The sequence below is a fragment of the Vigna angularis genome, chromosome 5 (genome assembly GCF_016808095.1).
Source record: "Vigna angularis cultivar LongXiaoDou No.4 chromosome 5, ASM1680809v1, whole genome shotgun sequence".
Taxonomy (NCBI): domain Eukaryota; kingdom Viridiplantae; phylum Streptophyta; class Magnoliopsida; order Fabales; family Fabaceae; genus Vigna; species Vigna angularis.
In genome coordinates, this window is record NC_068974.1 from 27,038,126 (window position 1) to 27,064,801 (window position 26,676).

The 26,676-nt window shown below is 31.3% G+C and overlaps 1 protein-coding gene across 1 annotated transcript; it reads left to right on the forward strand.

Annotated features, from left to right (window-relative positions):
- The first annotated feature begins 8,023 nt into the window (after positions 1–8,023).
- LOC108339637 (ethylene-responsive transcription factor 9) lies at positions 8,024–9,065 on the forward strand. The gene has a single exon (XM_017576812.2). The coding sequence runs from the start codon at positions 8,089–8,091 to the stop codon at positions 8,725–8,727; it is 639 nt and encodes a 212-aa protein (XP_017432301.1). The 5' UTR covers positions 8,024–8,088; the 3' UTR covers positions 8,728–9,065.
- Positions 9,066–26,676: the final 17,611 nt, after the last annotated feature.

The window sequence follows — 26,676 nt, forward strand, 5'->3', positions numbered from 1 at the left end:
GCACCTATACGAGTAACCTCACTCTCGTGAAATAGGCATATAACATTATAAGGAGATGAAGGTAAATTAGTCAGCAATTAGGATTTGTATAAAATATTAGGAAACCTTAAAACAACTTAAACTGGGACAGACTTATTCAACTTATGCCCATGCAGATGAAAGGCCCACAAAAATACTATAAAAGAGTATTATTCATAAGGTATGACATATAATTCAATTATTATTGCATTTATTGCTTATTACGTATTGCTAAATTGATCGTCAGAATGTCTTTATAACACCTTGACCGAACAACAAGTAGGAGGTCAAAAGAAAGGAAAGGTGTCATTAGGCCTACTTGGATTACCTCGACTAAAACAAGGTGAGTGTGTTGGTGATTGAGTAGATACGAAGGCCTAAAGGGTACATCTCGGCCTTGTAAGAACAATTTACAACTAACATTAAGTTTTAACACTTTTTCACAAGTGATAATCACAACAATTATATTCAACCTCTATCCTATTCAATATATATTTGTGTAATTTTTAGCTTATTCTTTCCACATTTGTTATTCTTATGTGTATGCAATTGTTTTAAAAAAAGATTTATAACTATCAATATACTTTATAGTCCCTAAGTATAAGACAATTTATCTTTTAGTTGTATTATAGATAACTCTGTCCATTTTCCGAGATTGCAAACATAATCATACACATAGCAAGTTTTTCCGACCCCACCCTACATGAACCAACACAAATGGAAATATTAAACAAAAATTTTACCTATAATTAAGGGTGACAATACGGGGCTAACCAGGTAGGCGACCTTGTAGGTCCACAGCGAAAAACACGAGATGAGCTAAGATTTTGAGCCCACTAACCCGCTTAAACCCGAACTACATAACGCTCAATTTGTGTGGGCCTTAGATAGGGCAAGGCGAGTCAACCTTCTTACCCACAATATCACCCAACCTAACCCTTTTTGAAGCGCACAACTCAACTCAACTTTCTTTGTTCTCCCTTCTCTTTTTCACAAACACATCCATCTATTCTTTCTCCAAGCACACAACACACAATGACACCAACAATGGTCTCACATCACATCCCCCACTACCAACCATGCACGACAACAGAAATAGGCTTTGATTTTATGGAATTCGAATTTGGAGACTTTTTCCCATTTTTGGTTCTGATTTTGAGGGAATGGAAAAGGTGGTTGTGCCTCCAATTTTGATGTAGTAGAAGCGCGATCTGTCATACGACGTCATTACGGGGAGTTTGAGCAAGAGTTGGAAATGGGAGAATGAGAGGTCGAGGTTGCTCAAAATGATAACGTATCTAATGTATTAGCTCGATAACTAGTAGGAGGATCTATCGAAGGTGAAGGACTATCACAAGAGTCACAAGATGTGTGAGGCTTGGATCTCCACCATAAATAGCCAAGGGCCAAGAAAAGTTACAAGCACAGCAAAATCTTCATCAGACCTATAATCACCTACAAAAGTTCGCACACCATCATTAGTCTCACTAAAGACTGCGTAAGAGAAACTCCAAGGAAAGATGTGAGCACCATCAACACCAAGGAAAGATGTAAAATTGTGATAAAATGTGTGTATGAATGAAGTATGGAAGAAACAACGAAAACAAATCAATGAGTTCAACATCATTGTAAGATTATAACCAATATATTGAATCTTCTCTTTGTTAATAACAAAAGAAAATTTCATATTTAAACTTTGAGCCATGAATTCAATAAGATATTTCAATTTATTCAAAAGTGATTTTGTAAATAAGAAATTTTCAAAAACAAAAATTCAATTTATTCAAAAGTGTTTTAAAAAAACAATGCAACTATTTATAACCAATATTGCTCAGCCAAATCAAATACAAATTAAAGGTAAATTTAGAATTCAAATTTAAATTATAAATCTTGATAAATCATTCTCAAGTGATGTTCACGTTACATGTTTGTTTCATGTTTTTCTTACATTTAATCCAAACATGTTTTCTATGCTTCTTCTTAGTACTTCTCTTTTTTTTCCTATTTGGAATTTATATTAATATTTTGTTGAAACAAAAGTGTTCAATGTTAAATCTTAAACTACAAGTATAATTCAAAGAAAATACAATCAATTTGTTTTTACAATGTTAGAAAATACAATCAAAATAAAAAAGACATCTATGAAAATTTGAGTCTATAAAACTACATAGAAGAAATAAAATAATCGGCGACAGGCTCCTTGGGGGTATCTTCCACTAAGTCGATACTTCTCCTGTGTATCCTTTCTAAGCTCCTATAGAGCTTCCCCTCATGTGAACTCTCGACTATCATGTTGACATTATTTGGACTTGGGACAGGTTTTTCCATGGACGCATAGGTTGTCATTGTTGGGCAACTTGTTACGCTTGAATAAGTTGTTGTTATGGAGCTAACTGAGTTGCTTTCAAACCTATAACACCAAGTTTGACTGCTCTACTTGTCCCCGACCAATACCACTATGATGCCTCTACCACTTCCTCGTCCTCCCCTTCCTTTTCTTCTTTCTCCCTCAGTCGTTATTGTTCTATTGAATGAAACGACCCAAGGTCTTTGAGCGAATAAGCTCTACTATAAGGTCTTCTAAATATCGACACTCCTTAGTTTTGTGGCCGATAGTCTAGTGATAAAGTATTTCTTTGTTGGATTGGTGAAAAGATAAGTTGGTAGTAGTCTTGGAAGCTAGATGAGCTATAAGTTGTAGGCTTCTCTAAGAACAAAATCTTTATTGGCATTGAGGGGAGCATGTTGTTCATACTGGGTTGCGATCTTCTCGAAAAATCTAGTCATGTTGTTGCTGCTTGGGGTCACCGAGTCAAGTTTCTTTAAAGAGAAAGTTTGAGAATGGTCTAGGGTGGAAACCACAAATCAACGAATGCATGATCATAGAAAGAGTCATGTTGGGTATGTTGACTGTTGAAGTAGTGAATCTCTCCATAAAGTGTTGTAAAATATTGTGTTCTCCTTGTTCTTTGTACTTTAGGGAGGCCGATGTGGGTGGCACCACTTTATGGTCGGCGAACCGAGTCTTAAATATGGTACTTAACATGTTAAAGGATTCCATCGAATTCAATGGTAGCGCATAGTACCAAATCTAAGGCCTGAGCATCCAAAGTGGTAGAGAATAGCCAACAATATACTCTCTTATCCCAAGTATGGATCTGCACTTGAGTCAAATAAGCTTTCAAGTGGATGGTCAGGTTAGTGGTGTCGTCATAATTGTAGATATTAGTTTTGATTCCTCTCGAAAGATTAGCTCGTTCTATGTCTGGTGTAAAGCGTTGTAAGTCGTTGTCATCTTAAGGATGTGGGTGCAAGCGCATGTCTTGGAAATTCATGTCGAACTCATTACCTATGAACTCGGGTAGAACCTTGGGACTCATCCCATCTCAAATGGCGACTGAGTCGGGTTGGGGCTTTTGGATAGGTATTGAGATTCCCTACGATATTCATTGTATCATCTTTTTGCCAGGCTTCTAGTTCTCTGGGTTGGTTGTCACTCTTGAAATGTTCCCAACTAGATGTTTTCACTTGTCGATGAGTGGTACGTCTCGACTATGGGTGACCGTTCGCGGAACGAGCTAGCCGTAAAAATTTTCCCTTTCCAAATTGTCCAACTTGGATTGCAACGTTTGTAGATCAACATTATGTTTCTAATGTAGTTTTGAGTCAAAGTTTCGGTCTGAGTTCTTAGTAGAGCCTTAGTCTGATCTCGCAAAGCCTATAAGTCTACCTAGTGTTGTCTCCTGAGTTGTTCGTTCTGGTCAAGCAACATTTTAATTTGGTTTTGATAGTGTTATATTAAGACAAGATCGTTTAGAGAAACTATACTCTCTAGCAACTCACATTTTGAAGTTTAACAAACAATACTCAATGAAATATTGTAGCATTTAACATTTGTATATGTTAAAGAATAATGCTTAATGAAATAAATGTTTAACAAATATAACTGTCTATCTAAAGTATTGAACAAGATAAATATTTATAATGAATATAGTACTTGAAGTAATTTTTTTCCAACAGCAAACAACATTTGATATAATGAAAACACCCAAATCAAACACTAAGCTAAACTCTAAAGCTTAAAGAGCTTACATCTAAAAGTATTGAGCCACTAAGAGTCTGATAAGATCAAATCAACTAAGATATCATTTGTAAAACTCTAAACGTTATCAAATGGTATATGAATATCTGATATCTCAAACACGTTTAAAGCATTAACATAAAAAAACGTAAACGCTATATAACTTCTAACAAAATATATAAACATTATAGTGTCTAAACAAAAGATATAGTATCTAAACAAAAGATAAAGTTTCAAAATGTTAGTTGTGCTAAACGATGTAAAGTACCTTAAGCAATTATATGAAACAAGCGTTTAAAGATTATATTATATAAATCTAATACATCAAACACTTTGCCTTCTAATGATGTTTTTATCAAATGATGTTGACACGTGAAAATGTGTTTTAAACACATAATGTGCTTAAAGATCATCAACGTTTAAAACATCCAATGTGTATGAAAAAGTGCTTCTATGCTTGTATGCTTTGTTCTCTTTGTCTGTGCAGGTAATGACAACACTGAGCTTTATTCAGAAGCTCTACACAAAGATCAGAAAGACATTAAGAGATAGGAAGACATTCCTAGAATCTTTCCTCAAAACTTTTAGCTTTGAAAGACTGTACAAGCTACTTATGAAAGAAATCAAGGATAAAACATTGTCACTCTACAACGTAGACCCAAGTCTGACTAACTACCTAAAAAAGGAAATGAAGTTTATCTAGAAGTAAACTTTGTGTCCAACCTTTGCAATAGTTATTAAGCGTTGATTTGCGAAAGAGTTTAAAACATTATTCAAAAAACCCCACCCTCATCTTTCTAGTGTTTTACTACATTTCACATTCATTGGGTTGGGATCCATCCTCGTGTATGGTGTGGGATGATCGATTTGATTGTGAGTGAGGCTAGGGATAACTTTACTAGGACCCACGGTGGGAGTCAAATGTTCTTATCAGGTTTAGATTTTGTATCTACAAGACACATGACAATATCTTAAAAGTAGCCTTTTATGACAAGTCGACTTTGATATGGGAAGATTCACCTACAAAAGATTCTCTCATGCTCAAGTAAGTACGGGAGCTAAGAATCTTTTTTGAAGTATAAATAAAAGTAGAAATAAGGCTTAAGTAAATAATACTTTCCAGTTGAGCTCTTTTTATAGAGCTTGTGTGAGATGTTTGATGTGTTAAGCATTTTGAGAATAATGACAAGTAATCATACTCATAAAAAAGATGACATAATGACCATATACTTGAGAATAATGACAAATAATCATACTCATAAATGAGATGACACAATGATCATAATATGAATTTATGTCTCATTATGAATAAAACTTTGGAGCTTTTTATGATGTATTAAAGTTTTTTTAATGACTAGATAAATACATTACTTTGAGTTATAATATTGGTGTTTTTTTATCCTTTAAAACATTATGATTTTTTCATTTATATATTAATCATAATAAGAATTTTTCAATACACAAATGTGTTTATTAATAACTAATGAAATAATAAATAAAGTTATTATTTTATTTTCACGAATACTTCAACATTAATTAATAAATTGCAAATTCAGATTTCGTCATAAGTTATTTTCAAGAGAGTTAGCAGAAAATAAAAATGAAACCAAACTAATAAAGGACTTCAACATTGTAGATGAAAATGTTTATACTAATATCCTATGACTCCTAATTTTAAGTTACTTAAATTTTGAATTAACATTTTAAATACACTAAAAATAAACTAATACAGTGAACAATTTTTTTTTCATCTAGAGAAAATCTTGATTATTTATATACACTTATTCATGATAGGAATAATTAAATTAATAATTATAGTGATTCACCTAGTGTTATCAAAATGGATTAAAACTCACGAATCAACCTGACTCACCACAGATTCGAGTCATATTAAATTTTTAAAAAGTATTTTAAACTTTGATATAGACTAAAATTAAACTCGGTCCACTAAGAACACGTCTTACCTAGGTTGAACCCGTGGTAAGTCAAGTTGGCTCATTAACCCACTTATAAATTTTAAATTATATTAAAACAATGAAAATCCTATACCTAAACCCTCTTATATTGTGAATTTATCCATTCAAGACTCTAATATTTTATATGGATAAGTGACAACAATGAATTGATATTAGATAGTAATTTGTTTTTGTATTTTTTATTGTATTTGTAGTTTATCATGATTTTGGATTGTATTGTATTTTTTCTTTTTGGATTGTGTTTGGAGTTTACTATAATTTTGGATTATATTTGGATTGAACTTTATTTAGATTTCAATTAAAAAAAATTTACATTTTTTTAAGATCGAAAAAAAAATTTATAATTAAATAAACTAATGAGTCAACCGGTTTAATCCACTAATTCATGGTGGACCAAGTTAAATTCTAATTTTTTTAATAAACCAAGTTGAATTGACTTACTAATTGACTAATCCATGGTGAATCGAGTCGGATTAGATCAGTAGACTAGTTTTTGTAATACCTAACATTTAGATAATAGAATAATAAATTTCTTTTTTAAAACGATGAAATATTAATAATTTTTTGAAATTTATTAAAAAAGAAAAGCATAAAAAATAGCAAACTAAAACATAAAGAATGAATTAAAACAACATATTAAAGTATTTATAAACTATTAAAAAAACCTATTTATAGGATAAAATAAAGTTAAACGAAGTTTTTAACTAATTTTTAAACTAAAAATTCTCATAAAAGATTCACTCAACAAACAAGAAAATTTTACCACTCATGTCATAAGATTTGTGAAATAATACCGGTTTTTTTACATAAATATAATGGATTTTAAATACGTTCCACGTAAATGAACATAAACCTTATAAGGAAATAAGTGATTTTGATAAAGTATTTTTCAAGGAAAATCCAACATTTAATGTTTCTATTCTACGAGTAACCATGTGTCAGCTTCATCCTCTAAATTCGCCCAATCTAAAATCTTAAAAAAAAGAAAAAAAAATTACTTTCCTCTAATCCACGTTCCACCAAAAACCCAATCCCGTAATCCATGTTACCTTTTCGCCACACTTCAACAATTTCAATTACGGTTTTCCACTTTCTATTTCCTAGCTTCAGGCTTTTACGCACAAATTTAGCAAGATTACGTTTCACTACTCGCTTTCTCTCCACGTCACGCGCGTACCGCGTGCGTGTTGGCCGCTCTGGGATCGTGCGGCGCAGAACGCGAGACAAAAAGCGCGGTGCGGCACACGACGCGTGGCACGGTGGTAGAGGGAGAGTAAAGCGACTCGCGGCACGCACACAAGGTGTTTGTTTGATCGATTAACGTGAGAGATAGATAGAGACAGGACGCGATTTTGGATGCACCGAAACAAACGCGTCAATAGGAAGAAAGTGACGCGTGTGCGCGTTATCGTTCCCTGAACCATGTTCACTCCCCCATTCACCAAACTGTCTGAAGGAACCATTCAAAAAATACCACAATTATTACCCATTGCATGAGTGAAATATTGCTCATGTCTCTTTACCCATCAACACTCTCACACTTGCTAACTCCTTTTGACTTGGTCATCACACTCTTTCCTTTCACTTTCACTTCCTTCTGCAAAAGCGCGTTTCAACACCACTTTCTCTCATTTCTTTATTCCATCAAACAATCAAAATCCCTTACTACCACATCTAAATAATTTATCAATTCAATAAAAAAAATGCAAGCGAGTGTAACATACGTGAGTTGAGAAGAGAGTGAATTAGGTTAAAAGCCGGCACGCATGAAACCCCACCTTCGCCGCTTGTCTCGAAACTCCCGCGTGCCACGTAACCCTCTATTTCCTTTGGGCGGCGTCTCTCTCTCTACTAACTCACACGTCACACCATACACACCATTCTTTCACTCCACCCTCTTTCTCTCTTTCTCTCTCTTCAAACCCACCCTACATTTTATATAAATACCCATCCCCTCCCTCTCACCCAACATCTATCTTTCTGCACTCTCTCTATTAACAGCTTTGCGTCACCATGGTCGCCAAGGACAAAACGGTCATAAAGAATAAGAAGCCAAACAATGCTGCCGACGAGGTTCACTACCGCGGCGTCCGAAAGCGCCCCTGGGGCCGCTACGCCGCCGAGATCCGCGACCCCGGCAAGAAATCCCGCGTCTGGCTCGGCACCTTCGACACCGCCGAGGAAGCCGCCAGAGCCTACGACGCCGCCGCCCGCAACTTCCGCGGCCCCAAAGCTAAAACCAACTTTCCCCTTCTCCCCGACACCGCCGCCGCTGTCACCAACAACAACAACGTTAACCGGAACAACAACAACAACAACGTAACAAACAACGCTAGCAGCAGCAGCAGCCCTAGCCAGAGCAGCACCGTCGAGTCCGCCACCCCGGAGCGTGACGTCACGCGCCTCGCCGCCACTGCCGTCATCGACCGCTTCCCCTTCCTCCAGATCCAGCAGCAGCTGCTCGTGGCCCCGGTTGCTCCCGTGCGCCCGGTTTTTCTCCTGGACCGGGCCCATTACCTCACCCATCAATTCCCCTTCCGGTTCGAACCGGCCCCGGTTCAGAGCGACTCCGATTCCTCCTCCGTTGTCGATTGCCAACCCAAAAGAGAACTCAATCTCGATCTCAACCTGGCTCCTCCTATGGATTATTAAATTCCATTAATCTCTTAATTCTCTATACCCTTATAACAAAAACAGCAAAAAGGAAAGGACTGAGGAAAAAATTTCTCTTTTTTATCTAGGTAGATCAGTTGTTAATCATCTTTGTAGACAGATAGATAAGGTATTAGATGTCAATTATATATTATATATATATGATATATTACATCTTTGATGTAGATAGGTTAATTTTCTGTCCTTTTAGGTCTTTGAAAACAAAGGGACATGATCTGAGATTGTTCAGATCTGGTATAGTTTTATGTGACATCTGATATGTAATTCTGGCTAATCTTAATTTGAATTCAGTAATTTCTGCTTTTCACTTTTCTGCATATTTTTGGTTCTTTTGCTTGGTTCTCTGATAATGATCGGTTACGTACCATTATGCTTCTAATGTGATCGTGGAAACAAAAAACACGGTTGTGGGGAAGGAGCATGGCCATTTCGGTTTTTCATATGGTCCACCAAAGCTTTTTTATTTCTTTGTAATTTTTGGATAAACATGGTTTTAAGGTTATAAAATATTGTTTCTTAAATGTGGGTCAGAACTATGAAAAACCAGTTACTGAACAGTGAAGACATCAATTCAACCTTCAATGGTTATGGTTTAAGCTTCTGACATGAGTTTCAACCCGAATCAAATTGATTTCAACACAATTTTTTTTATTATTATTAGATAACATTAATAAAAGAAAATAAGATGATATGTTTAGTTTATAAAAATTTAAACTTTTACATAAATCTTGATGGTTAAATGTAACACTTGAAAAAGGTTGAAAATTTTGAAAGTTTAATGTTTATGTCCGAGGTGCAAGTTTGAATTTATTTGAATTTTTGTTTGAAAGACATTTTCTAAGGAAGGCTTTTATTATTAAATTGAGGAGGTTGTTTTATTATTAAATGTGTGATTTAAACTTATTTATTATGTGGACATGTTGAGAAAGTCTTTTACCGTTTTAAGACCAAATTGAATAATGGATTAAATCACATTTTAATCTTATGTTGAAAAATATTTAGTTTGAGCATCTAATTTAAGCGTTAGTTTTCTTCAATTAGGATCAGAAATGTTATATATTAAATAAAATACTACATGAAACAGCATAGTTTTGATCTGGTTTGCAAAACGAGGTTTGACTTATTTTTAATCTTCAATGAGTTAATAAATAATTACACTTAAACATGACGAGTTATTAAAATAATAAACATGGTTTGGTTGCTTAAATAAAAAAATTTAACTTACAGAGTTTTGTGTGCTATTTTTTTTTTTTTTGCTACAAAACTACTCTATGAAATATCTCCTATTACAACTCATTTAAAGAAAAAGTTTGATACGTGCAAACTAGAATTAATTCAAAGTCCAAGTATGCTGCTACTTATTATCTCAAGCTAGAACACTATGCATTCATTTTGTAATAATTGGAAACATACCTTCCTATTCAATTCAAATCACTTTGTTCAATTAGTGGGATACAATAATTGTATATATTTAAAGCAGTTTTACTTTGAAAAATAGCTAAAAGATTTCTTGAGTTATCCTTGAAAAAAAATCATCTTAATCATACCCACAAGTCTATTATTGTCTAGTGTGGTAAACAATCAATTTTTCTTTAGTCATTAATGAGATATTCATGTCTACATGTACTAAATATGCTGTTTTTGGACAAATTACTTCTATAATATAGTGCACTAGATATACAAAATAAATCATTTTATGTCCATCCTATAAATAATATAGTTTTATTTTTATACTTCGAATTATTACCAGAAAAAATATTGTATTTTACTATAATGTAATGATATTATTAAGATAATTATATATATAGTTTGGTTGTTATAATTTTAAATAATTTAAAATGTATGTTCACACGGGACTAAAATTGGTCCTTATAATTTTAAAGATTTATAAAATTTTAAAAAATATTGAAAGGGTTTGTTTCATTTTTTAAATATTTTTTAAAATTCAAATATATCGACACTTTTCATGAGGCATTCATCAAATGTTTGTGGTTAAAATTCTTAAATCAACATCAAATTATGAATTCAATTTGACAATGAAATAATGATAGTGAACACATACTTCATTGATGTACAATTGAGCATTGGCTAAGAAAACACATTAATGTGATTGAGTACTCATGTTGAAGGAGAAAAGAAACCAAATCATTGTGGTCATTCGTAACTATGAGAAATATGAAGTTTTAGTTGTAATATAATAATTTCGATGTCGTTTGACCAAAGCTCTACATAGAAAGTAGATTTTACACACTCAATATAAATGTTGTTTCCCTAAGTCTAGCTTAGATATATTTATTTACAAAATGTCCTTGCATATTTACATCAATTTTTGGATGGTTGGTAGTAATGATCATGTAAATGACACAATTTCCACTACTAATGTAAGCTTATTATTTGAGTTCTAGTGTATCATAGGGTTAAATACAAAAATTTCTGAAAACAAATAGCAGAGTAATAAAGCAACATTACATAAAATAGAAAACTTATTTTAGATATGAAACCATTTAAAGAATGAAATTAATTTATTTACCTATTTATATGACATTCTCTTTATTAGGTGAAACTTTAACTTTATAGGAGCAAAATAATTCCCCAATACCTTTTATTTATGAAATAGCATATTTTATAGTGTAAGGTCAAAATTCAGTTTTTCAGAAGTTCAATCATTGTTTTTCTATAGAAAACACAAACTGTGAAGGAAATATTTTTTTTTAAATTATTTATTTGATAAAATTTACATAAATGTTAACTTAAATTAATTATTAATTTAGTATTACATCAATATTAATGTTATAAATAGGTCGACAAACAATTTAACAATATACAATCTTTTTTTTTTGTCTCAAACACAAATAAAGAAATTGCCAAATGTAATATGAGGTCATAAAATATTATGGAAATTTTATCTAAGTATATAGGCTTGTTTAGAGAGGAGGGGTTTGGAACCCTAAAATGCAGTCTTTTGGCAACTTGTTTTAGTAAAATAAAAACAAGTTATCAATATGAAAGTACATGTTTTTATAATTTATGGGATGAATTTGTTATATAATATTTGTTATTATTACCTTGTCTCTAATGTATATGCATGCAAGACAATCATAAAAATGCAAAGAAATTTTATGAACAAGATTTATGAAAAGATATATTAATCTAAAGAGATTAAAAATATATTGGTGAATCTAAAAGAAAATTTAAAATATATATGGTTTGTTCTAAATATTGAGTGAAAAGTTAGATCGGGGACTAAGATAAACTTATGGAAGGATACATGAATAAGTGATATCCCATTAAACTTTAAATTCCCTATGTTATATATGTTAATTCTAATAATTGGGAACTAACATTAATTAAAGAGTTGAATTAGTAATTAGTAACAACTATGACTAGAAACTTAATTGCAAGAGAGAATGAGGAAAGTCACAACTAATGAAATTCATGCATATGCTAACACATAACTCATTACATAGAGAAGGTGAGAATACATGGATTTGGAAAGATAGGGGGAGAGAAATATACAATAAAATCAACTTATATAAAATTGCATAACACATTTAACGATAAATATTCTGATATGTTTAAGTGATTTTTGAGTATAAGAGGCTTCCTATCTACACAATATTTTGCATGGATGGTAATTTTAAATAGGGTGACAACAAAGGAAAACCTTAGGAGGAAAGGAATAACATTACAAAGCACTTTTTGCACATTGTGTGTATTAAAGGAAGAAACTTTAACCCTCTTGTTTTTTACATGTAACATAGCTAACAAGGTATGAAATATGTGAAATAGATAGGTAGGTACAAGCGCTACACACCATAATCAAACATATGTTCATTTCCAAAAATTTTCCATGTTGTCTTTTAACAACAAGGGGAATAATATTATGGAAAGGATTATGTGGGTTTTTATCATTTGGAATATTTGAAGTCATATGAATAGAGTTGTTTTTAAGAAATGAAAAGTTGATATAGAGAAAATTTTCTCTATGGCATAATTGAGAGTATAAACATACATGAAAAACAAAATTCTTATTATGAAGCTTTCGTACGTAAAATGACATCAATGCCTAATTGAGTGCATTAGACTTGTCTCATAGACAATATAAAGATGTATAGTAGAAACATAAGGATATGTAATAAAGGGAGAGATAGACTAACCTCTAATAATATATTGGAAATAACTATGTGTTTGTATCCAACTTTTGTGTCAGTGTCTTGAAGCTACCACTAAGGAAAACAAAGCTCCATAACAACTGTGAAGGTGTCCAAAATGATTTTGAAAAATGGTTACGATAAAGAGAGTTGAATTGTTGTGAAAAACCTTCTATGAAGATGTACAAAAAATGGTTTTGAAAAATGGTTACGATAAAGAGAGTTGAACTATTGTGAAAAACCTTTTGTGAAGTGGTACTCTAATAAGTGTTGGATAAATATTGTCTCTTATATTTTATGTAGTTCATTAAATATTTAGTGCACTTTTCTACATAGGACTTTGATTGACTCACATTTTGCAATATGTGGAGTTGGGTAGGTATATTTTCGGACTAATGTGTAGGTTTGGCAAGAAAATGTAATTAAAAAGACATATTATCACAATTCTTGTTATAAATATCTTGTATAAGAGTTAGAGTATCCCAAGTACTCCATTTATAAATATATAGTCTTCTTTATTGATTAAAAAATGTAGGTTAATTAAAAACGTAGTTATGCAAAGCACAAGAGAATATACCATCATACATGTTAAAAAATGGTTTATCTATAAAAATCAATCAATTTCAAGTACAAGTGAAAAGACTACACATATTATAATGAATAATCTAATAATATATAATCCTTAGAATAAAGTAGAAGAAATTGTCATACAAGTCAATAAATAATTTAAGAGTACACAAATTTCATTCTTGAGAACAAACAAAAAAAACTATCATACAAGTTGGTAAATATCCTAAGAGTAATATTAAAATGTTTTTAGGTCAACCCATTTTCTTATCTTTCTTTATTTATTAAAATTTTCTTTATCATTATTTTTAATTTTCACTTTATACTCATGAACACTGTTAGAATTGATGAGCTTTGTTCTCAACACCAAGAGGGGTGAATTGGTGTTTCATAAAAATGTGCACTTTTGAAATCTTTTTCGTAAATGATATTGTTCTTGAAAACTTTTTTGTGCCTTAAGCAATGTGCGTGCAATGTAACAATATGCATAATCAATTAATAACAGTACGTAATCGATTATGTAAAGAGATAGGGAGAAGAAAATCAAACTCAATTTTTATACTGGTTCGGCCTCAATGCCTACATCTAGTGTCCTTTCAATCAACCTGAGATTGAAAGCCAATTGCACTATAAAGATCTGAGTTTTACAGCAAGGCTTTACAGCGACCAATTTGTCAAAATGTAAACCACCTCTCTAACTCACTAATTTAATATAGCCAATAACAAAACCCTGCAGCAAGAACAATTCTCTCCTGTAAACACCCCTTTGAGACACCTCTCAAAGTACAAAGAGCTTCCCGCTCTTTCTTCCTGGTCGAACACATAGGGAACCGCAAATCAAAGATTGCGAATCTTCTCCTCCTCATCACACAGAAAGCACCTCAGTTGTAAGAACGATCAATCTCTTCAATCCAGTTACGTTTGCTACTCAAGAATTCTTCAAGATTTGTAAACCACTTTCTTTCTTGATTCTTGGAGCTTTGTATCACTCTACAAAACTTCTCAAACAAAAATCAATCAAATATGAAAGTGTAATTCTCAATTGTCTTATAGAAAATCAATCAATGCATCAATATATAGTTTTTGTCAATCCTGACGCTATGAAATCGATTAGCCAACTTACGTAATCGGTTACATTACACAGGTGTAACAAAATTACAACCAATTTGGCTCCTTAATTGAATACACAATTAATGCAATCGATTTCCATTAAATGCTAGTCAAACATATTTAAAAATATCATTGTTATAGCAGTTATGACCATATGAAATCAGTTTTCAAATCTTAACAGACTTAATTGAATACACAATTCACGTAATCGATTAAACTTTAACACTTAGAAGATTTTTGAAAACTTTTCTTTCCAAAACACATCACAACACATTTTGCAAAAGATATATGCAAACACACGAGTTTTAATCGATTTACCAACTAATGTAATCGATTCAAAACTAGTTGTTTTGTCACAGTTTAAAACTCAAGCTATCTGATGACCTTAATTGATTATCATTCCACTATAATCGATTTAGTCATGAATATATGCTCTTGTGCTTATGGTTTTCATATCACCAAAACATGTATTGTGCATACATAGATATAATCCCTATATAAACACAATAGTATGCATTAATCAATATAATATGTTCAACAAATGTGACAAACACAATATTATGTGTATTACACAGTAAGCATGTACACATTCAGTTTATATATCACATAGTACTCACACATATGTTTTTATTAACAATGTCTTGTCATCATCAAAAACCAACATCACAGGGATTGGGTTTAGTTAACACTGTGCTCCCCTATCAACAATCTTTCCCTTTTTTGATGATGCACAACCATGATTAATAAAACCATGATGTTGTACAGTACACAATCAACAATTTCATACAGTTTCAATTATTTCTCCCCCTTTGGGCATTAGCATAAAAGGATATGTAACATAATATAATTGAAACAAATATAATGAATCATATAGAGATGCATCAGTCATGTTAACAGATAATGATGCTCTCCCTGTCAGCAATATTCACATGAATTTAACATTTTCTCCCCTTTTTAACATGTGAAACAACATATAACAACATACAATACTCCCCTTATGATTATGCATATCAGCTTTCAGTATCACAGATGCATGACTTAGATATGACAGAGTATGTATTTTCCAAATATGTTCAAGCAATGTATCAGAGTATATGACATAAATAGTATCAGAGCAAGTTTGATACATTTTGAACCAACCAACACAGTTTAATCACTCATAATCTCATATCAAATTCACAGCGGATTAAACACAATGAGATATATGATGAATAAGCCTATAACAAATCACAAGTCCAGGTTTAAAGTATTGAAATTAGAAGTTTAGAAACTTCAAACCAGTTGACGAATCACAATCGATTATAGCTTCCTCTTAATCGATATCAAGCTGCAAAGTAATGTGAAGTTCTCATTTTTGCTCAGCTTGCAATCAACATTCCTGCATAACCTTTCTCATCTAAATCAAGCATTTTAGTCTTTATGCAGTTGAATCACAATAATCATTATCACACTTTAAGTATGATTATGCAATTGAAATGATGTAACATTGAAATGTTCAAGTTGCATACATACAAGTGATTGAATTGATGTTATTAATAAACTTAAGCAGTCAATCACAATTAACCATTCACAAAGATTGATTAAATGAAAAATATAATTTCATTCATATTTAAAAAGATTACTACAATCAACCTAAGCAAAGGATGGCTTAAGAGAGCCGCTGATTTAAAAATGAAAACAAAACATAAGTACAAGATAGTTAGACAAAGACAACAGAAATCCCTATTCTGATCTAGATGTGTCCATAGAATCTTCATCAGTTGACTCATCACCAAAGTCTTCCTTTTCCAGGTCATTTTTAATCTCTTTTTGATAGAGCACATCCACTTTCTTTCCAAGCTTTAGAATCCTTTCAGATGTTTTTCTAAATTGTTCAGCAACAAATCTTTCAAAATTTGTTCCAGGGATAAAGCTAGTTTGATCTTCATTTAAGACAGGTGAACTTCCTGAGCTTGCAGCCATGTTTTCCTCATCTTTGAAGCACCATCCATTCATATTCTTCACCAGGCCAATGAAAGTCAAAGTTATTCTATTTATTTCATTTGACTTGTCACATAAGAGTTTCTTTTCTCCACTCACATCTACACCTTGAAGAACCAAAATCTTGCTAATAAGCACTCCATATGGCAAGGTTCGTGCTTGATTGATTCCACCCTCAATCATGTGATCTTTTAACACCTCAACCCAGTTAGTTGGAATGTCATTTTTGATTGCACACAACAGAAACACATCTTCTGTTGTCATCCTGTCTCGCAAGATTCTTCCAGGAAGAATTAACCATGTTAGAATATACACAGTCATTTTCTCTTCTTTGTTCAAGCCATCATGTACATACAATCTTTCTATTGTATACCTTCCAGGAAACCTCAACCAATTTCTGTATACATCTCTTTTCTTTAACCACATATTTGTTTCTAAGTTTCGAACATGAGAGTGTAATCCATCAGCCTTCAGTCCTGCCACCTATGACCAGACATTGTCATCAATGTAAATATTTACACATTTCACCCGAGAATGAATGACTCCATTTATGTCTCTTAGATTGGTGTAAAAGACTTCCACTAAATTTGGGTAGCAGTCCCCCTTCATTTGAACCAACATGGTAAGACCTTGAGTTTCAATCCACTCTTGGAAGTGAAAACCCTCTTTTCTAAACAGGTCAAGTTCCAGATACTTGTGGGGCACAACAGTTTTAATCCTCTTCCATCTTAGAAACACTTCACGAATTTCTTCATCGCTAATCCATCCTGAAGTATCAGCATTCCTTGTAATACGGACAACTTTCCCTTTTCCCCTCGAGGAAGGTGATGAAGAAGTCATCTTTGAATTAGATTATAGACATTCTTTCACAGTGCCAGGGTTTGCACCTTTTCAATTTAGAAAGTACTTAATGCACATAAGATTTTCAAATCCAACACTTATAAAGGCGCGCAATAAAACTTCAATTAGTTAGGCCCATTTTAATTTTTCAAACACAAAAGCCCATGTGAAACATTCACAATCGATTTTATTAATTTTGAAATCGATTCTATTTTAAACCCAGATTCACATATAACATAGAAACACAGACATATAATCAAGTCGATTCTATTCATATTGTAATCGATAAAAAATCGTGAAATTTGTTTTTCAAACAAGTTGATCATTCAGACAGGCACACATCATTCATACACACATCATGCTTTCACAAATATATTTAATGATGCATGAATGCATGAATTTGACAGCAGAAGTTGCCATATTGAGTTACTCAAGAATTTTGATGTATTCCCTTTGAACCTTATCCTTGAGCACTTTCCTGTCTTTGTGACAGTTCACTTCCCTGCAAAACATTCAAACGGTTTTGTTGCAGGTACCCAAATGAACTTGGGGCCTTTTTGGTTAGTCTCAGGAGGTTGCTTTTTAGGAATCTATTTATACTTTCCTTTAGGAACACCAACCTTCCTATAATAATAGTTTCTCACTATATGCTCAATAGTATTGTAGTAAAAACAAGTATTGGTAACAAGTTTGCTTAGATAAAAAAAATTCTTAGAATTTATTGTTACTTTTTGCCTTATAACCATCACCTTGCTTGTTAATAGCTCTACCTTGTGACCTTAAAAAAACTTCCAAATTAGCTCTACCAAGAGTAAACTTAGATAGCGTGCTAGTCAAGTATTTTATCTTTTCAATATGAGCACTGCAATTTTTACATTCTTTTTCTACAATCTGAATTTCAGTTTTAACATTATCAGCAGATTGCAAAGCAAGTTCTAGTTCATTTTTAAGCTTCTCATTTTCATCAACAAGGTTGTTAATTCGATATTCAAAGTCTCTTCTTTCATAGTTCAATCGTTTACCTTGTATTGTAGTTTCATAGCTTCTGCATGTAGTTCTTGATATGTGTCCAGCAGCATGTAATACTTCACTTTGATAGACTCATTTTCAAAATCGTTATCACTGTCTTCTAAATGTGCTGAACCAGCCATGAAACACAGATTTGACTCCTCCTCTACACTTTGATCATCATCACTTGATGAATCACCATCACTGTTCTCCCATGCAATGTAAGCCTTTCTTTGCTTACTTCTTCTCTTGTCCAGAGGATACTTTGCATCAGCCTTTTGGCTATTCATCAATTATGGACACTCCGGCTTGATGTGACCATCTTTTCTACATTCATAACACGTAATCGTGCTTGTCTTGGAGTTCTTTCTTCATCCTTTAGAATTACCTGCATAGTCAGTTGCAACAGTTCTATTTTTCATAAATTTTGTAAACTTTTGTACCATCATATTCATGACTTCCTTTTCAGATATATTTGCATCAGATTCAACCTTTTTGGAGGTCCTTTTGTTGGTATCTTTGAGTGCAATCGATTGCTTATGTTCAATCTCCTCTTCTTCTTTCAATCTATCAAGCTCCAACTCGTGTTCTCTGAGCTTGCCAAAAAAAGTAGCCATATTCATGGTAGTTAAATCTTTGGATTCGGATATGGCTGTTACCTTTGGTTGCCAACTTCGGTTTAGGCTTTTTAGAATCTTGATGTTTATCTCCTCATTTTCAAAGGTTTTGCCGAGAGCCATCAAGTGGTTGACGATATGAGTGAACCTTTTCTGTACGTCATATATGGTCTCTCCAGCTTTCATATTAAACATTTCATATTCCTGCACCAGGGAATTCTTTCTAGCCCTCTTGACTTCATTTGTTCCTTCGTGAGTGACTTTCAGCACTTCCCACATTTCTTTGGCAGTTTTGCATTGGGAAACCCTGAAAAACTCATCCATAGTAAGAGTAGAGGCAATAACATTTCTTGCTTTAACATCATACTATGCTCTCCTACTTTCCTCTTGAGTTCACTCAGAAAAAATTTTCAAAACAGTTTTTCCATTAATTACATGAGTGGGTTCAAAAGGTCCATTGAGAGTAGCATCTCATGCACCTTTGTCTACTGACTCAAGAAAGATTTGCATTCTGATTTTCCAAAAGACATAATTTTCGCCAGCAAATAGAGGTGATCTATTCGTGGATGCACCTTCACCGAATGTTTGAGAAACAAAAGCCATTTTAGGATCGAACAATCATTATACAAAAAGGTTAATTGATTTGTTTTTCAAATAATTTTTGAAAACCAGCTTTGGTGCCAATTGTTAGCATTCATGAGCTTTGTTTCTCAACATCAAGAGGGGGCGTGAATTGGTGTTTTATAAAAATATGCACTTTTGAAATCTTTTTCGCATATGATATTGTTCTTGAAAACTTTCTTTTGTCGTAAGCAATGCGTGTGCAATGTAACAGTATGCGTAATCAATTAATAACAGTACGTAATCGATTATATAAAGAGATAGGGAGAAGAAAATCAAACTCATTTTTTATACTAGTTCGGCCTCAATGCCTACATCCAGTGTCATTTTAATCAACCTGAGGTTGAAAGCCAATTGCACTATAAAGATCTGAGTTTTTACAGCAAGGCTTTATAGCGACCAATCTGTCAAAATGTAAATCACCTCTCTAACTCACTAATCTAATATAGCCAATAACAAGACCCTACAACAAGAACAATCCTCTCCTACAGTCACCCCTTTGAGACACCTCTCAAAGTACAAAGAACTTCCCGCTCTTTCTTCCTAGCCGCACGCACAGGGAACCGCAAATCAAAGATTGTGAATCTTCTCCTCCTGATCACACAGAAAGTACCTCAGTTGTGCAGAACGATCAGTCTCTTCAATCCAATTACATTTGCTACTCAAGAATTCTTCAAGATTTGTAAATCACTTTCTTTCTTGATTCTTGGAGCTTTGTATCACCTGTAAAACTTCTCAAACAAAAATCAATCAGATATGAAAGTGTAATTCTCAATTGTCTTACAGAAAATCAATCAATGCATCAATCAATATAATATGTTCAACAAATGTGACAAACACAATAGTATGCATATTACACAGTAAACATGTACATATTCAACTTATATATCACACAGTACTCACACATATGTTTTTATTAACAATGTATTGTCATCATCAAAAACCAATATCACAAGGATTAGTTTGGTTAACATTGTGCTCCCCTCAACAAACACCCTATTAGATTAACAACTAAATCAATATTATCTTACCAATTTTTATTTTGAATTATTATTATCAGACTATATGTGTATTACTATATTGGTGAATTTTTATGATCAATCATATGTCGCAAAGTTAGTGATATACTTAGATATGAGACATAACATATTATTTTGAACTTGTTAACAAATATAGGAAAATAACAAAGAAAAAACAATGAAGAATTGATGATAAAATAAATAATTATCTAAATATTCAATAGTCTTTCCTATTAATTTGTATATAAAAAATTGTGTATCCATAAATTATTGACTAAAAGTATAAATTAAGATAAAATTAACTAAAAAAATTGAAATTACTATTATTCTTAAAAAATGAAATATTTGATCAAATCACCCATAAATACCATTTAATGACCTAATTTAGAGTAATTTCACAATTATGCTAAGATCATGTGTTTAAGTTAATAAAATCCACTAATAAATAAAAGAATTAAGTTAAAAAATAAAGGAGAAAAATCATGATCATAGTAATTAGAGATATTTAATGATCTTAACAAAAAAGAAAAATTCATAAGAATATAAGCATAAGAAGTATTTAAATATTTAATAGTATCATGAAGAGATGTCGTGCAACAATGACAAATAAAAAAGGAAAGAAAGAAGCAGATTTTGTAGTATCCTTTGTAAGCCCCATGGAAAGCGCACCGTGTTGACGGCTATCATTTCACTTTGGACGGCATGCGGTATTCTTTTCACTCGTTTTGTCATCTACACATAAATTACAATAAACAAATACACGCTCTCTTTTTTCCATTTATTTTTACTATTATTTTCTTTATCAACCACTTTTCCCTTTTACATTTCTGAAAACTTGCTGCACTAATACTTTTTTATACTAAAATAATAGAATGTTTACTAAAGTCATATTATCATATTTATTATATAAAATTCACGTATTAAATATTTTAACTTAAAAAAAAGTCCAAAGACTCTAAAATGAATGAAGAAGAAAAGAAAAAGTGAAAGAGTACTACTTTGGTACATTCAACCGAATTCTGAAGAAAAAAGAGTTTGGTCATTCCCCCTTTCCTTTGGACACTCATCTATCACTTCATTTTCTTATCACTTTCCAACTTTACTATTTTATTCACACATCATCTTTTTCAAATAACTTCAAAACAATCTCTAGTTTTTTATACAACAATGAGATGCATGCAGAGAGAAACATGCTTTTCTCCATGCTTGTGCTTAGAAAACACCTCTTCATTATCATTCATTTAATATCTTATATGTAATTTTACAAATAGATTATACTTTTTTTTTCATTAATGATTATATAACATTACAAAGAATAATATTAAATAGAATAATCTAGAAATAAAATTTCATTCTTTTATTAGACTGTTTTCAACTTTAGGAAATATGATTTTAACACATGGATCTATATACCCAATAATAATTATCTCATCATGTCAAATCATAAAATTAACGTAGATTGTGAATGTCATTAGTATTTGATATGTAAGATTTTGAGATAAAGGTCGAATCCGGAAGTTTAAAGTTTGTTTTTAGACTATTTAAGATTTGTTTAGAGGTTGAGTTTACTAAATTGGGTTGAGGAGTAGGACTAAATTATGAGCTTTAAAATGGTGTTTTAGTTTGTGTGAGTTAGAAATTCATAGAAAAACAAGACTAATAGAGTTTAAGTTGAGTCATAAACAATTCGATGAGTTCAATTAAGGTTTGGAATAGAAAATGAGAGTTGTAGGTACATGTGGAGGTGTAGGAGTTAGAGAGTTTGAGGTTAACTGGCGCAAATTCTACAGTATTGATATTTTGCAGACTAGCTGGGTGAGCTTAGGGTCGTTGGGCGAGTAAATAGTGAGAATGGAAGTGTATTTCAGAGGTTAGGCGAGAATTCTCTAGGTTAGGGAAGGTTTCTGTTTGCTGGGCGCCAAAGGGTAGCTTGTTGGTGAGCAGTTCTGCGTTGAGTGCCAAAAGTCTGGCAGCGCCTTGTGTATATGTTTGATCTCTTTTGTTTTCTTCTATTGCTTATGGATGGCAATGTGTTGATACTTTAAGGTTTGTTTGGTAGTATATATTAAATATTATGATGGTTTATGCATGAGATTATGTATGTATTGAAGTATGATTTGAAAAAAGTTTCTAAGGTGAAATTTTTGACAGTTGTTCTAAGTAGAGTAATGTATTGATGTAAGAACTCAGCCTTGGAAGTTATCCTGACGCACCAATAATCACTCCATCTCAAGTAGAGAAGGGGATTATGTGATGAGGAGTAACTAGAGTTCCTAGTGTATGATTTGATGTTCTTTGTCCATAAGTGATTGACAGACTAAACTTGTCTAGTACCTTGGGGTGACAATTGTTCCACCACTACAATTGTACAACTTGTCATAATCTAACATCAATACATATGATACTTTAAATTGCATGATTTGATTATTTTGATATTAGTTTTTACTCTTGTTGTTTTTGTCTGTTTGTGCTTGTTTTTTCTTTTACAGTGATCGTCTAAATGGTGTGAACTTAAAAGACTTCTTAAAAGATTGTCTTTCAGCCAGCGTGAGGTAGGGATGAAGCATCAATGTAACTAGATTTTCGTTAATTAAGTGTAAACTTCTCTCTTAAAAAATCTCTAGATTTTTTTATTAGTTATCTTCTTTATATTAATAATTTTACATTATTAAAACAAAATATTACAGATATCATATTATGTGATTGTCTTTAAAAAATAATCCATTATTTCTTTTATTAGGCTTGAAATATAAGTGGTCATTTAAGTCAACACAACCTAAGATTTCTTATCCGTTTCTTTGAAAGCTAAAACTATAAACAGAGTTCATTAAAAGCTTCACAACATACAATGCCTTAATCTCAAAGATAAAGGAAGAAAATATTAGAGAAGTTGATTAAAATATTTGACACCACTTTACTGTCAAATATAAGTTAAAACGGTGAAACAGATCAACAAGAAAAAAATCTAACATCAATGATTTGAAATAAAAATAAATTGTTAAATATAACGTTCTTTATCATACAATTATATCACATATTAAAATAATTTATTCATATACTTTCAAAAATTTAATGATCCATTACACTCGTGTTAATAGAAATATTTTTATTCCTGTAATAAATTACACAATACACAGCATTATTTCTAAAGTAAATGTATTGATACGTTATAATTAAAAATTGCAATAACAAAACTAAATAATCGAGTAAAAATATAAAAAAAAATAGAGTAGAGTAGCAATTTATTATATTGAAATATTTTATATAGTCAATGTTACCAATATGTTTTATATACTCGTTAAATAAGTAGACAACTTTTACTTATTTTTATACTCCTTTAGCACATTTTTCTTATTTTTATATGATTTTGTTATAACTTATTGTTTTCTTTCTTTTCTATTGTACTATAATGTTTCGTTTAATAATGCAGAAAATGTAGATAAATAGGAGGGGAGATAAAAGAGATGTGGAAGTAAAAGATATGGATATTTAAATATGTTGGAAAAATATAATCAATTATAAATAATCAATAATATTATATATTAACAAAGTTTTTATTTCTTCCGATAATAGATTATGGATCATAATAGATAAGTATTTTTTATTTTTAAAACTAAACAATCTTATTTACACTATTTTTTCTCAGTTCTATTATATATTATATTCATTTATCTTTTCTTCATTACAAACACAATTATAATAGAATGAAAAAACCATTTGAATTATAAGGGTTTCAAATGGTATTCATTATTTATTGTATAAATACAGATGTTTTATAGTTTGGTTAAGTCATAAGAATAGAATAAAAACATGTAACAATTTTGTGGGCCATAAATTGAAACTAACATTTACAAATATTAGTCTTTATTAGAAAGTAAAAGAAATAAAGATATTTTCTAGATTTGGATACTCTGGCCAGATTCAATCATGTAAACTCTCATCTAGTTGTATAATAATTATTTTAAAAAATATTTTAAAATTTTCAAAGGATATTCATCCAGAAAACCTGTAATTTAAACATTTTTTTAATATTTATATGAATAACAACATTTCATTCAATTATTAAACAACATCAAATCAATAAAAAATTAATTTAAACTGAATTAAATATAATATAACGAATAATGTAAAATCCATTTTATTCAAAACAGGTATGAAAAGTTAAAAATTTAACAAACAGGATTCAAACGCACACGTTTGCTAACAGTGAGTCACGCTGTCAGCTGCGGACTTTTTCTTGTGCAGTTGGTGCGCACGCGCGGAGGGTGGGAAGTGGTGATGGGAAAGAGGTGCTAGGGCGTAAAGTGAGAAAGTGAGAAAGTGAGAAGAAGAGTGGAAATTTCTGTATGGCAGGCAGAGTTGGGTACGCGTGACACGTAGAGCGCGTGTGGGACCCAAAGAGCGTTGCATATTAAAACGACACGTGATGCGGTGCATCAGAATTTGATGGTGTGTGTTGGACGGCTATGATACGCTTTGCCGTCACCACTGACACTCACAACACTCTTCAACCGCCAATTTATTTATTGAGTTCTTTGCTACAGTTGGACACCTTAAAGACTATATTTATTATTCTTTAATTGTTCATATCCTTATCTGTATTTAATTTTAATTTATATATATTTATTATGATGTAGATTATAGATGAACTATACAATTTATTTGTCTCCTAACCTAATTAACTACTTGTTTTATCATTATTTTATAAAGGACCTCTGTCAGAAGTTTCTCTATCATTTTTCATCATATTTGTTTTGCTTTTCTATATTTTTTTATATTTTATCAGTATTATACATTTTTAATTGATTAATTAATGTTTTTAATTAAATTAATTAAAATAATTATTAAATTACTTTATTAGAATTAATTACTGAAACTTAATTTATAAATATCAATTATTTAAATTATAAGCATATTTACATCTTAAAACAATATAATATAAAACAATTCATATTTTAAATTATTTTTTATTTTATTTTTTTAAAAAGAAAAACTATCGAGCCAATTTATCCTATCACATCTTTGGCTACCAATTTGACAAGCTTGACAAGCCAAGATAAAACAGGTTGGCAGGTTAAATTTTTTAACTCAATCCATTATAATTCACTTTTTCATCCTTAATATAGAAAACCTAGATGCCTCAAATATGGTGATAAATATGTTGGAAGAAAAAATAATAATAATGTTAAAAATGATAAATTTAGTACAAAATTTTTAATGTTAGAATATTTATCTTTAGAATAAAATTACAAGTCACAAGAGATCTATTACAAAGGAAAAGAATTTACTTAAATTATATAATTTAAATAGATGTTAAAAAAAATGTGAACAAAAATTAGTGAAATTTAAAACATAATTAGACCATGATAAACGTAAAACTTTGTCACATCCTCTGATTTAGCACATTAAAACTTAGTAAAGTTATATCAAGATTATAAAAAAAAATTAACATTTTCAATTCACTTGTGAAATAAGAAAAAACGGTATTTGGTTAACACTCGTACATAATATTCACTTTTAATAGAAATTTTGATTTTTGTTCACTCTTGGCAAATGCTTATATACAAGAATTAGAAGAGTATAAGGCAAAAATTTCAAATATTCTTTCAACAAGTTAAAAATATGAATTTTCTGTTCAGATGATAAGATTCATTTATAATTGAATGATATATTAATTAATTTTTTAATTAATTAATATTTAAAATACATAACATAAAATTCCTGTATTTTATTTTATTTGAGAATATAAATACTGATATCAATAAGTTTTTAACTAATTTTTTTAGTGCTTGTCATTTAGTTGATCAAAAGAGAAATTGTTTTCTTCCACATTTAGACTTTTCAAAATTTCAATAACGAGCATTTATTTAAGAAATAAATTTCACGTCCCTTAATATTATTAATTGGTAGATGGGCTACATTTTGACCCAATCTATGTTGGACAAGTCCAATTAGTTGGTCTGCATTTCAGATAATTTCTTCCTTCACCTTTTTTCCTTTCTGCACCCTCTAACT

Excerpts from the sequence above, each read along its gene's own strand:
- LOC108339637 (XM_017576812.2), top strand. The coding sequence starts at position 8,089 with ATGGTCGCCAAGGACAAAACGGTCATAAAGAATAAGAAGCCAAACAAT.